This window comes from Callorhinus ursinus, unplaced genomic scaffold (genome assembly GCF_003265705.2).
Source record: "Callorhinus ursinus isolate GAN/ISIS: 27379988/994484 unplaced genomic scaffold, GSC_fseal_2.0 scaffold68, whole genome shotgun sequence".
NCBI classification, from domain to species: Eukaryota; Metazoa; Chordata; class Mammalia; order Carnivora; family Otariidae; genus Callorhinus; species Callorhinus ursinus.
The window spans coordinates 5,800,053-5,813,305 of NW_027397130.1; the positions used below are offsets into that span (position 1 = coordinate 5,800,053).

General features: G+C 61.6%; 1 protein-coding gene across 1 annotated transcript in view; it reads right to left on the reverse strand.

Annotated features, from left to right (window-relative positions):
* Positions 1-12,531, reverse strand: part of MYO15B (myosin XVB) — a 28,988-nt gene extending 16,457 nt beyond the window's left edge. Inside the window, exons 1-21 of the mRNA XM_073885971.1 lie at positions 10,484-12,531; positions 10,041-10,104; positions 9,718-9,827; positions 9,461-9,535; positions 9,023-9,119; positions 8,657-8,760; positions 8,433-8,496; positions 8,132-8,245; positions 7,832-7,987; positions 6,989-7,102; positions 6,840-6,898; positions 6,632-6,764; positions 5,532-5,627; positions 5,120-5,251; positions 4,615-4,740; positions 3,064-3,141; positions 2,788-2,903; positions 2,652-2,697; positions 2,403-2,527; positions 1,886-2,003; positions 1,455-1,624 (exon numbers count right to left, since the gene is read on the reverse strand). Coding sequence (XP_073742072.1) covers positions 1,455-1,624; positions 1,886-2,003; positions 2,403-2,527; positions 2,652-2,697; positions 2,788-2,903; positions 3,064-3,141; positions 4,615-4,740; positions 5,120-5,251; positions 5,532-5,627; positions 6,632-6,764; positions 6,840-6,898; positions 6,989-7,102; positions 7,832-7,987; positions 8,132-8,245; positions 8,433-8,496; positions 8,657-8,760; positions 9,023-9,119; positions 9,461-9,535; positions 9,718-9,827; positions 10,041-10,104; positions 10,484-12,531 — 4,145 coding nt within the window. The remainder of the gene's footprint in view (positions 1-1,454; positions 1,625-1,885; positions 2,004-2,402; positions 2,528-2,651; positions 2,698-2,787; positions 2,904-3,063; positions 3,142-4,614; positions 4,741-5,119; positions 5,252-5,531; positions 5,628-6,631; positions 6,765-6,839; positions 6,899-6,988; positions 7,103-7,831; positions 7,988-8,131; positions 8,246-8,432; positions 8,497-8,656; positions 8,761-9,022; positions 9,120-9,460; positions 9,536-9,717; positions 9,828-10,040; positions 10,105-10,483) is intronic.
* Positions 12,532-13,253: the final 722 nt, after the last annotated feature.

The window sequence follows — 13,253 nt, forward strand, 5'->3', positions numbered from 1 at the left end:
CCTGCTCGGCGGGAAGCCTGCTTCTCCCTCTCCCACTCCCCCTGCTTGTGTGCGCACACACTCTCTCTCAAATGAAGAAATCTTTTTTTTTTTTTTTAAGTGGAAAATAAGTACCAGCAATGCTGTAGAGAAATTGGAAAACTGACATGTGCTGGTGGGAGTGTAACTCCTCAAAAAACCAAACACAGAATTACCATATGACCCAGCGACTCCACTCCTAGGTAAAGACCTGAAAGAACTGGAAGCAGAGAATTGAACAGACATACTGGCACACTCATGTCCCCAGCAGCCTTATTCACAAGCACCAGAAAGTGGAAACAGGGGCGCCTGGGTGGCTCAGTTGGTTAAGCGACTGCCTTCGGCTCAGGTCATGATCCTGGAGTCCCGGGATCGAGTCCCGCATCGGGCTCCCTGCTCAGCAGGGAGTCTGCTTCTCCCTCTGACCCTCCCCCCTCTCATGTGCTCGCTCTCTCTCTCTCACTGTCTCTCAAATAAATAAATAAAATCTTTAAAAAAAAAAAAAGAAAGTGGAAACAGTCCAAATGACCGCTGACGGATGAGTGGAGACACAGGTTGTGGTCCGTGCACCCAGGGGCAAAGAGAAGTGAAGTCTTGCCACCTTTTACTATATGGATGGACCTCGTGAACGTTCCACTTAGCGCAGCGAGCCAGATGTAAAAGGAAATATTGTACGAGCCAATTTACATGGAATACCTGGAATAGGCAAATTCGTAGGGACAGACAGTGGACGAGAGGTTCCTGGGGGCTGGAGGAAAGGCGAGCAGGGAATGATTTGCGTGAGGGATCCAGTGTTTCTGCTGGTGATGACATTTTGGAAATAGAGCATGGTGATGAGTGCCCTGTCTCAGAAGGCTCCCCTGGGGTCCATGGCACTGTCCTTACTTTGTTCTTAGCCCTTTACCACCCCCTTGGGGGTGACTGGTGGCTGGTTTACTGTCTGCACCTGACTCCCCAGTGCACCTGGGAGGCACCACCTCTGCCTCCATCCCGGCGTCACCAGCGCTGGGCCCAGGGTAATGGAGAAGGTCAAGCCCACAGCTATTGGGTGAAGGAGCACAGACATTCCCACCAAGCTGTGAAGGTGAACGGGCATTAATTACATGAGAAGGGGAAGGAAGTGCTATAGGACCAAGAAGTCCAAAGAGCCTGGACTATAAAAATCTGGCCTGGAGGCTGGAGAGATGGGCAGGGCCTCACACAGCCTGATAAAAGATTACTCTTGGGGCAGAGTGGACAGACTAGAAAACACTCAGGTTCAGGTGGCCTGAGCAGAGAGTGAGCTTCTTGTCACTCAGGGTGTTCAAGCAGAGGTTGCATGGGGATGCTGACAGGATGACCCCCGGGGCAGGTAGATTTCCTTGAGGCCCCACCCTTCCCACACCCTGCCCCAGCACCTGGAGGAGGCCCCTAGTCTCATGCCACCCCCTGCAGACCTGGCCTGGAGCCCTCGCACGTGCGCCTGCATCCGTGGCAGGAGTAGACCGCCGAGGCGCTGGCGGGAGATGCAGGCGTGCAGGCTGACGTGCAGGCTGAGCAGGGCCTGGGAGCGTCGCCGGGCCCAGTGCTTCTCCAGCTGCTGCCAGCCCGGCTCCCGCAGCAGGACCTGGGGGCAGAGGTGAGGGTGCCCGTGCTGGGGGTGCCGAGGCCCACCCTGCTCTTCTCCTCAGGCCTCAGCCTCCTCCCTTCTGGCAGGATAACCGATTCTTGTGGGGGGCCCGGGACACCTGCCTCCCAGGCCCACTTCATCGCTTCCCCACCCAGAAGGAACCCCCCCCCATTCCTGAGTTTGTCCCGGAATGCTCCTCTCCCTTCCCAGCCACACCTGCCTCTCCACACACACACACACACACACACACACACACACCTGGGTAGCCCCGAGGTGGCAGAGGGGTGACTCGGCCCCCAGAACCTTACTCAGGATGGCACCACACCTCTTGCGGTCAGAGGTCTCTCCCCGCGCCTCTGTGTCCAGGGCCCAGAACCTACCCCGGGGAGGAAGAAGCTGAGGTGTCAGAACAAGCACAGAGAGAACCTCCCTCCACGCCTGTTTGCTCCCCCCCCCGCCCCTAAGTCATTCAACAACGACTTGCAGCGCACCTACTATGTGCCTGGCACCCAGCAGAGTTTTGCTGAGTGGCGGAGGGGCAGGTAGAGGCGTGGGGGGGGGGCACGGATAGTGAATAGGGAAGGAGAGGGACGGAGGGAGAGGAGAGAGAGCAGGGAAAGGAGGCGGGCTGGGGGCCAGGCCTAGGGTCCCAAGGAAAGTGGGTCCACCTCCGCCCTGAGGAACCCTGGGTCTGCCAGCCACTCTGGGGGGCTGTCCTTGTGGGTCCCGGCCCGAGGTGCCCGGGCCCTCGGCTGCCTCCAACCTGGGACACTACCTGGCCAGGAAGGCCTGGAAGGGCAGGCGCACAGGGAAGTTGGCACTGCGGGTACACACTGCCTCCAGGATGTCAGCCTGGCGCAGCTGCTCGGCCACGTGTCCCACATCAAAGACGCCCGGAAGCTGTGGCCACCAAACAGAGCCAGTGAGAGCTGGAGTTGGGGGGGTGCTGCTGAGCAGGGCAGGGCAGGTGGATGGGAAGGCTCCAGGGCCAGGTGTGGTGGGTGGGGGGTGGGGGGGAGCTCACCTTTCCTGGGTTGGGGTTGAGGCACTGAATGAAATAGACATGGCTCCTGATGGGAGGAAGGGGGGTCATGTGGGCGCAGAGCAGCCCCCGAGGCCCTGGGGTCTCCTATGCGGGGGGGGGGGGGCACTGTTCTCACCTGCCCAGCCGGGCTAGGAGGTCCTCCAGGGAATGCTGGAAGCGAGAGGCCAGGGTGGGTTTGCCTGGCCCAGCCCTGGACTGGGACTCTGCTTCCTGGAACAGGCTGCCCAGAAGCTGTGGGGCAAGAGGAGGCTGAGCTGGCTCGCTTCCCAGGCCTGTCCATAGCCCGTCCCCGGGGAGCCAGGGTGGGCCAGGCCACAGCATCCAGACCCCGGAAGGCTCAGCCCATGGTCCAAGGGGCAGGGGGACACAGTGTGGAGGGGTGGGGGTGCACCTGGAGCCGGCTCTGGGCAAGCATTTCCACCACGGCAGGGTCAAGATGATCCCGGTTTCTGTTTATAAATTTGTGAACCTGCAAGAGGCAATGTGGGGAATAGAGGGGGGGCCAAAGAGAGAAGACTGGGGTGGAGCCTGGTCCCTTTGTCACATAATCCCGCCTCTCCCCACTGGGCTAAATAAAGGGCCACCTTTGTCTCTTCAACTAATGGCTCTGGGAAAACTGGAAATCCCCCCCCCCATGCAAATGAATGAAGCTGGACTCTTATCTTATATCAGATATAAAGATTAACCCAAAATGAAGGGATCAAAGACCTAAATTTAAGGCCTGGAACTCTAAAACTCTTAGAAGAAAACGTAGGAATAAAGCTTCATGACAGTGGACTTGGCAATGATTTCCTGAATAGGACACCAAAAGCATAGGCAACAGAAGAAAAATTAAACTGGATTTCATCAAAATTAAAACTTTCGTGGGGCGCCTGGCTGGCTCAGGAACACATGCGACTCTTGATCGTAGGGTCGTGAGTTCCAGCCTCACGTTGGGAGTAGAGATTACTTAAAAAAAAAAAAAAAAAAGTTTTCTTGGGGCGCCTGGGTGACTTAGTCTGTTAAGCGTCTGCCTTTGGCTCAGGTCATGATCTCGGGGTCCTGGGATCGAGCCCTGCATTGGGCCCCCTACTCAGTGGGAAGCCTGTTTCTCTCCCTCTCCCTCTCTCTGTCCCTCCCCCCAGCTCATGCTCTCTCTCAAATAAATAAATAAAATCTTTAAAAAAAAGTTTTCTTTTGTGAGCTTCAAGATAGTTTTGTGGTTTTCTTTATTCAATCTCCTTGTGTGTGTGGTTTTTTTTAGATGTGATTGGGGTTTTTCTGGGGGGCGGGGAACAGAGGTATAACTGATAAACCTTAGGTTTCTTCTTTGGGTAACTTCTGGGTGGTCTGTGTTTTCTTCTACAACCAAAACAGCTCACCTCCTCCAGGAAGCCTTACTGAACTTGGCCTACCTCAAACTAAGCATGTGGTCCTACCCTACACACCAGGCCCCCTCCCCTCAGCAGTTCTCCCTGGTAGGTGTGCTATCACCGTGAAACTCAGAAGGAGGAAAGGTGAGTCCCTTCAATGAGCACCTTTACGGGCCAGGCGCCTGCCTGACCACTTCCCCATTACTACATTTAATCCTCACAACAGTGCTACGGGACTCCCATTCCCATTTTACAGGCAGGAAAATGTAGGCTCAGGAGGAGAAGCAGACAGCCAGAGGTTATCAGAGCCAGGTTTGCACATCCCACACATATGTTCCTCCCCTCCTGGCCTTAAGGCTCCCAGTCTCATCTCCCTCTACCCCACGGGGCTCAGCCAGAACTCACTAAGTCACGCTAGGAACTGGGTAGGGCCAAGGGCATAGGCAGAAACATATGGTCAAGCCCTGGGAGGGGCCTCCCCTCACCTACTCCTCTTAGCTGTCAGGTGAGTCAGCTCTGGGGAGGGGACACCCGGGCCACATCACCCTCACTGATTCACCCAGGAGTCTGTCCCTGATTTACCCCAATACCTGGTAGGTGACAGGCCCAGCGTAATGCCTCACGGTGAAGATAGGAAGGGGCAGCTGCGGCTTGGCGTAGCAGGGGTGATTGCCGTGGTGATAGTGACACTTCTGGAGGAAGGTGTGGTCTGTGGCCTGATAAGAGGGATGAGCTTCCCTCAGGCCTTTGCACAAGATGTGCCCCTGCCCGGACCACGCATCCCTCCAGGGTCATCAATGAGTATTTGTGGAACGGGAGGACCAGGGCCCCGAGGCTTGCTCCCTACTAGTTGGAGGCCCGAGGGACCACCACAAGCCCTGCATGAGCCCTGCGCAGTGCCCACCACCCTGCCCCTTCCGCAGCAAGGACTTGAGGAACCCCAGAGAGGTCAGGATCACCCAGAGACAGGATTTGAACCCAAGCTGTGCTGAGAAGCTATGCGCAGGGTTTCCGGCCCCCATCACCTGTGGCTGCTCTCGGAGGCCCTGCTGGCCCCTGGCGTGGCCACCAGGGCCCCCACTGCTTGGGGCTCACCTGGGACAGCCATGTCTGGGCATCCAGGATACTCAGGAGGCTGTGGGGCTGGTCTATGAGGAGGTCCAGACAGGTGTCCCGCACAGGCTGGGGAACAGGCACCCAGGGCAGCAGCTCTCGGCGACAGGCCTCCTGGGAACAGCAGCACGGGGCCAGTTCCAGAGCACGCCCCGCGTTCGTGGGGGAGCTCACTGGACCCAGAGCAGGGACGGCCCTCCCATTGTCCAGATGAGTAAGATGAGGCCCAGAAGGGCCGAGATGGCCCATAGTGGGGCGGGGCGGGACGAGGGGCTTTGGGGCCGAGCGGCTTTGGGGCCGAGCTCTCAGTTCAGCGCCCTCTGTTTCCCAGGGATGGCCCCTGCTCGGGAAGGCCTGGGTGCCACCGGCCATCGCCAGGCCCAGCGCCTCTCACCTGCTCCTGGGCCCGCAGCATCTGGCTGGAGAAGAGCTGCAGACGCTCGCTGGCGAGGTTACTGCACAGTTGTTCCAGGCCGTTCACCCGCAGGGCCTGGGGGCACCGGGGCAGCAAGGACGTGGGCACCCACATGTGTCGGGGGCACGGGGCGGGGGCGGGGGGTTGCTGCACATTGCCCTCCCAGAACTCAGGGAGGAGTGGTGCCCTAGGGCTGATGCTGCAGCCCACAGGGTCAAGTCCAAAGGCCTCAGCCCACACCCCTCTCCCTCTGCCTCAGAACGACTGTGAGCCTTCAGGCCACGGGTCACAGCCATCCTGGGGTCTGGAAAGCGCCTCTTCTTATGACCCAGTAGCTTGCTGGCTATCGGAATCCCACATCCTCAGAAGCAGGGCTCCAGGCCGCTGCCTCTGAGAAGCCCTCCAGCATTTTCCTGTAGGGATTACAGGTTCCTTCCTCTGCGTCCCCCAGCATGTTACTCACAAGCCCAGCAGAGCCCGCACTCCATGCGGCTTTGTACAGAGAGCTTTGACGTGCTCTAAAGCACACCCACAGAGTGCACGTGCGCACGCACACACATACTTGCCACGTCATCCCCTCCCTGCTCAGAGAGGATATAGTCACCAGGGGCAGGCTGGGGAGGAGAGAGCAGGGGACAGTGAACAGGGCCCATCCGGGAACAAGGGGGGAGGCCACCTTCTCTTGCTCAGGCCCCCTCCTCCCTTCCCTGAGGAGGTGGGATCTTCTAGAAAGGGGTTGAAGAGCTTATGAAAACTCAGGGCCATTCAGGGGACTGTCCCCTTTCCTGTTCCTCTTGGGGCATGGGAGGGGAGGCTGTGGGCTGATCTAGCCTAGGGCCTCTGTCTTCCGCTGCCTTAGAGGCTTCTGTGAGGCTCTGTAAGGTCAAGCAGGACAGAACTCTCCAGAGGCGATGTCAGGGCTGGACAGAGCGGGGCAGAAAGGCTACCCCTGCGGAGTGTGCGCTGTCTCAGGGCTAGGCAGGCAAGCGCTCACGAGCGCCCCCCTCAGGCAGCGCTGACCCCAGACATGATCAGGGTGAGGTGGGCCACCCGTCCCAGGCCCTGCCCTATGGGGCGACCTCAAAGCCGTAGACGTCCACGACAGTGACGGTGTCCACGCTCTCTCCCTCCCCGGGAGCTGCCAGCTTCGCATTGCTCCTTGTCAGAAGCCAGGTGAAAAGCCGGGAATACAGGGCCTTGGCCAGGGCGTCCCTGTGGGCAGGGTGAGTGAGCCTGTGCCGTAGAGTGCCAGGCCCGGCCGCGGCTCCCTCCTGCCCCCAGGGCCACCTGGCATCAATGGCGCTTTCCACCGGCAGAGACCTGCAGACCCAGCCATACGGTGTCTCCTGGGGGGCGGAGAGGAGGTAGGTGCGCGTGGAACAACAGGCCCGAGGCCCATGTGGGTGGCCCCGCCCCCTGAGGAGCCCAGCACTCACCGTGACCCTCCTGGTGACAGCCCCCTGTAGGCGCTCAGGTGGCACCAGCAGCAGCCGGGCTGCCGTGTGGATCTCAGCCCAGCTGGACACGGCAGCCACCTCCCGGGACTCCCGCTGGACAGAGAAGGGAGGGGGCGGGGAGATCTCTGCTGGGGATCGGCCACATCCCAAAGCAGGGTGCAGAGGAGGCAGGGCCTCGCTGCCCCGGGGAGCTGCCCTGTTGCCCCAAGTTCGATCTCGGTGGGTGGGAGCCGACTCTGCAGCCCGGGGGCCCTGAGTTCGAGTCCTAATTATCTCTTCACTAGCTGGCCGCCTCTGGCAACAGTCTTTCCCTCTCTGAGCCCCCACTGTCTCATTGATTTTTAAGCAGGCTCCATGCCCAGCGTGGAGCCCAATGCAGGGCTTGAGCTCATGACCCTGAGATCAAGACCTGAGCTGAGATCAAGAGTCAGACAGTTAACTGACTGAGCTGCCCTGGCGCCCCTCCACTGTCTCGTTGTTAAAGGGGAAACAACAACCCTAAAGTTAGTTGTGGTGAGGACGGAATTAGGAAACATACAGAAAGTGATTCACACAGTGCCAGGGACATAATAGCTGCTCACTTAGTGCAGGTCTCCCCTGTAGGGGTGGTAGCTTAGCGGAACCCGCGCTGGCATAGATGATCCAGGCCTGTTTTCTCACCTATATGACAAGAATCTGCCTGCTCTCCAGGGCCGCTGTGAGGCCCTGGGGTAGCCCAGGGCTTGGTAATCTACCTACAAGTGTTTGGTATCTTTGCCGCCCTGATTACGCAAACAAGCCACTGCTGATCCAGCGTCCACACCGGCCACAGCAGGGGCCCACCTCGGAAGAAGAGAAGCAAATGTTGCCCAGGTGCAGGATGGCGGCCAGCACAGCCCAGGCGGCGGTCACCTCCTCGGGGCCCATGACCTGCAGGGCCTTCCGCAGTCCTTCGAAGTCCCGGGCATCATCCTTGCCCTGGAGACTGCAGGCCTGGCCCTGCAGAGAACAACAGGGGTGAGGGGGCAGGGCCCGGCCACCCAGAGCTCCCCTCTACTCTGGCCACTCCTCAGACCCCCGTGCCAAGACCTTTCCCTGGGCAAGCCCTGGCACCCGGCGCCGAGCAGGCCTTCCTTCCCCCACCTGGTTGAGGTAGTAGTAGGTCTCTGGTCCCTGTAAGGAGAGCCGCTCCCGTTCCGCAGGGTCTAGCCCCGCCAGCAACTCGTAAAAAACATGGAAGCTCCGCTCAGCCTGGGCCTTGGGGGAGAAGGACTGGCTCAGGGGGAGCAGGGTCTGGTCCTGTGCCTCAGGGGAGCAAGGACAAGGCCTGGGAAAGGCAGGGATGGGGGGCTTAGCGACCACAACCCCCTACAGTGGTCCCTCCCCCTTTCCCATTCTGGGAGCTAGAGAGAGGGGAGCCTCGGTGCGGGGGGGGAGGTCTTACCTGAAACACCACCCTTGAGGTCTCAAGCAGATAATGTGACACAGAGGCTCCCACGATGACCCCGCTGTGGGCACAGGAAAGTGGGTGGGGGTGCCTGCAACCTAGGGGCGCTGCTCAGAATGGGACACACTAGGGGCTGGACCCAAGGGCAGCAGCCTCGGGTTCCCAGTAAAGGGAACTGATCATGAGTGTCCCCTGTGCCCGTCAGGACCCCCGTCACTCACTGCTGCAGGTGGAGGCAGAAGACCTGGCCGAAGCGGCTGGCGTTGGCATTGAGGACTGTCTTGGCGTGGCCAAAGCTGCTGAGTATGAGCAGCACACCATCCAGCTGTTTGGGGGAGGAGCATTCAAGTACCCCTGGGATGGTGGTGGAATCCACTGATCAGCCATCCCAGCTGAGGACACGCTGTGCCTGGGGGTTGTGCTCTTCCACGGAGAGGGGCAGTCCCACCCCACCTCACCCTGCCCCACGGCAGGCAAGGCCTGGGGCTGCCCCCAGGAGAAGCCAGACGCCTGGAGACCACCCTCCGGGCCGAAAGGAGAAGAATGGTCCCTCTTGGATCCCCGGGAAAAGGCCAGCGGCTCCTCACTTGACATCTTCGGTCCCTTGCGTGTTCCTGCTCCAGGCTGCTTAGGAACTGCACGATCTTTTGGGCAGCTTCTGTCTTCCCTGAGCCACTGTGCCCACTGCAGGAGGGAGGGGCTGACAGGGTCTCCAGGAAGGGGCACATAGGACACCCCACAGAGCCCAGGAAGTGGGGTATGCCCGCCTGGAAGTGATACCCACCCCCTGCACCCCAGAAACATGGAGAGATAGACCCAGGGCATGGAGACCAAAGAGAAAGAAGTCTCCAAGATGCCACATTCCAGGGGCACGTGGATGACTTTAGCCAAGAGCACAGCCCTTACAAAGTCCAGCGCTGCTGCCCAGCAGTGGACCAGACAAGCAGCTTCAAATGCAGACACCGTGGCTCCTGCCTCCCAGCCCTCAGAGTGGCCTGTGGATTCCGCGGGGCACCACCACTCACCCGAGGAGAATGCATGTGCCCTGCCCAGTGCTCCGAGACCGGCTATAGGCCGATACCACGATGGCCAAGATGTGTCTGAGGGAGGAGAGAAGGAAGCAAATGAGGAGGTTACCAGAGATGGGCTTCTGGGCCCTCCTAGGTGTAGGCAGGACCCTCAGTCCCCAGGATCTCGGTCAGTGGGACGTGCTGGGGCTTAGCCACCCGGGGGGGGCTGGTGGTGGTGGTGAGCAGAGGGCTGGTAGGGCTAAGTCACGTACGGGGTGGTGTTAGGGGCCTTCTTGGGGTGGTAGCTGGCCAGGACCTCAGCTGAGAAGAGAGGCAGGGGCCGGCGGGGGTTCAGAGAGAGCAGAAGAGGCCCTCCAAAGGTCTGGGGAAACACAGAGGAAGCAGGGGCTACAGACGGAGTGGGGCTCCGGTGCTCAGCCCCGCCCCGGGCCCCCACTCTGCAGGTCCCCAGCAAGGGTTCAGCACCCAGCCCAGGGAGGAGAGGGAAGGAGAACTTCTAGAAGTGCCAGAGGGCCCTCAGATCCCAGGGGACAGGGAATCCCAGCCCCTCAACCCTCCCCAGGTGCCCCCATACGTAGATTCGGCCCAGATGAAACCTCTTCTTGAGGCACTGCAGAACAGAGCTGTTACACACTGGTCTGTGGCGACAGCAGGAGAGCGGGGCAGGGAATCAGGGGCAGAAGGAGGTCCTGGGTTAGCACGGCCACTGGCTGTAGAGATACTTTGGGCAAAGTCATGCACCCTCTCTGAGCCCTAAGCATAACACAGGGCGCGGCTGCTAAGCGAGTTACCCACTCCATGGGGGCTGCAAGCACCACCAGGCCGCTGACCCCGAGGGAAGTTTTGTGCCAGTTAGGGAAGCAAGTCCCAGGCGGCGCGCCTGATTTTCACGCCTCACCTGCCTCTTCCAGCCAGACCTTTGGTTAAAAAGTACAATCCCTTCTAAGGATACAATTTATAAAAATGGAGGTAGGATGGGGCCCAGACAAGACAGATCTGGAACTGCCCCCTGCTCACCGCAGCCGAGCCAGGTCCTCCGTGTCTTCCAGGCCTTCCCCAAGGCTCCTGCCTTCAGCGCCCAGTAAGGGCGGCCCCTCCACGCCCAGCCCCAGGCTCAGCTCCAGGTCCTCCTCCGCCTCATCCTCTGGCTCCCACCGCTCCCTCGGGGACCCGCAGGGCCCGGGGCCTCTCTCCCACGGCAGACGGGTCTCCAAGGTGAGTCGGGGCAGCAGCGCGTCGGTGCCAAGCCCGGGGTCCTCGCGGGGTTCTGAGCTCTGAGCCCAGGGGACCAGAGCCTCGGCCCCCAAGGTCTCGGGCTTCGCTTCGCTTCTGGAGCCGCTCTCGTCGAGTGGGGGCTCGTCGTGGGGAGTAGGGCCGAGAAGAGAGCCTCGGCGGGGCCCGGCCACACTTTCTCCACTCGCCCCGCGCCCCTCACTGTCCCCCGAAGCTCCTGCACAAGGCCAAGCGTGCCCCTCCCCGGGTGAGGCGCATGTGGACGCTTCCTCTGAGCTCCGACTGCTCGACGCCCTCCCAGTCCTGTGGATCCTGGGGAACACGACCGCAAACTTGGGATCCGGAGTCGAGTCCTCATCCTCAGAAGGGTTTCCGGGAGCTGAGCTCTTCGCAAACTGTGGGGAGCTCGAGTCGCCGCTAGGGGGAGCCCTGGGCCGTCCCCCCAGTCCCGCTTCGCCCGCCACGCACAGCACTTGCCGGCGCCGCAGGCCGGGCCCGCGACCCCGCCCCGCCCCCCCCCGCGGCCCCGCCCCCCGGCCCTCGCCGGCCGGCCTCCGCCGCTGCAGCCGCAGCCAGTGCAGGAGACCCAGGGCGCGCACCACGCGCAGGAGCCTCTCCTTAAGGCCCGCGCGGCGGGGAGCCGGAGCCGCGGCCTGGGGAGCCGGGCTTGGCGGGGCTTTCGCGCGGAGCCTGCGAAGCGCCACGAGGGCGGCCAGCGGCGCTGGGTTTCCGGGCTCGTCCTTCTGTCCAGCCCCAGATTCGTTCTCGCCCGCCGCCACTTGCACCTTCCCCACCATCTTTCCGACCTGGCGGCGCAGAGTCCCGGCGGCCGAGGCCGAGGCTCTTCCAGGCTCGTCGCCCTGCGGCTCAGCCTCCGGCCGCACCTCATTGTCTGAGTCCCGGGCCGGCCCGGGGTCCCCGGGAGCCCGCGAGCTCCGGGGTACGCACATGGGGCTTCCCTCGAGGGGGGTGGAGGCCTTGGCTTTTTTGCCCGGCTCAGTCTCTTCGGCTTCAGTGGCCCGGCTCGCCGTTCCTGGGGCTGCCCTTGGGCCCCCTCCAGGCCTGGGCCCCTGCAGGCTCGACTCCGTGCCTGTCCCGGAATCCTCGCTCTCTCCCCGGGGTCCCACCCCCGACGACCCTTCCCGGCTCCGGGGCTCAGGGCTGTCCCCGCCGTCGCTGCTCAGACCGTCGCTGCTGGGGCACTCTCCGTGTTCCAGTGCTGGCTCCGACCCGGTTTGGGGGTCTCCCGAGCCCGTGTCCGTTTGCCCCTGCTTGGGCCGCAGCTCCGGGGCTCCACTGCTCTGGCTGTCGCTCTCCTGGGCCTCGCGGGCTTCGCTATCCTGGCAAGAGCTGCCCCCGTCTCCACCCGACGCGTCCCCGTCGAGGCACCGGGTCTCTCGGCAGCCGTGCCCAGCCGGGGGTCTCCGCCCTTTTCCTCTCTTCCTGCGGCGGCAGAGCTCGCCGGTCCTCCCTTCACCGGGGAGACTCTCTTCCTCCAGACGCCCACTACGGCCGTCCCGGTGCTTAGACGCGGGCCCCCGACACTGCGCGCTGCCTGGACTCCGCTGGGCCTCCGGTGGCGGCCCAGCCCCTGGCCGTCTGCAGCAGCCGTTCTGCTCTGCGGTGGGCTTCCGGCGGCCACCAGGGGTCCCGTGGCTTCCCGAAGTGGCGGGCTCCAAGACTGGTCTGGCCCTGTGGGCCTTACTGCGACCCTGTCGGCGTTCCCGGCTAGGCGCGCCGTCTGCGCGGGCCAACCTGGACTCCTGCTCCTCAGAGGCCGGCCTCCCGGGTCCGTCCTGGCGCTGGGGCGCTCTGCCCTTGCTCCCGCCCATGGCGGGCTCAGTGAAGAGGGGCTTCCCGGCGTCTCTGTCCTCTCCGGAAGATCTGGCAGCCCCTGGCGCCCTCAGCCCTTGGCAGCGCCCACACCGGTTCTTGCCCTGGCGGGGCGTACAGGCTCAGTCTACCCCCCCCCCCGGGGCTCCAGCCTTACCCATGAACATTAATAATGCAGGTGGCTGCAGGTCCTGACCCCCTAGGCCAACAAAGGAAGGGAGGCCGCCCAAGAAAGAGGAGACGCTTCAGCAGCAGACAAAGGCTGAGGACAGGGCAACCGTGCTGCCTGGGAGTGGCTGCCCGCAAGGTCAGCCTGGTGCCCCGCCAAACTGAGGACCCACATGCTCTGCTCCTGTCTCACTGCTTGCCCAGTGGAGGGGGGTTCCTTCAAAGAACCTGTCTGGACCACCATCCTGGGAGCTCTAAGGCTCACCCACTCCTTCCTTAGTTCTCTTGGACTCAATATCAGTAAACAGCTAACATTTCAGGGCTTATGTGCCAGGCACTGAACACTTCACTATGGAGTCATTTAATTCTTTTTTTAAATATATTTTTAAAATTTTTATTTATTTGACACAGAGACAGCGAGAGAGGGAACACAAGCAGGGGGAGTGGGAGAGGGAGAAGCAGGCTTCCCGCGGAGCAGGGAGCCTGACACGAGGCTTGACCCCGGGACCCTGGGATCTTGACCTGAGCTGAAGGCAGACGCTTAACGACTGAG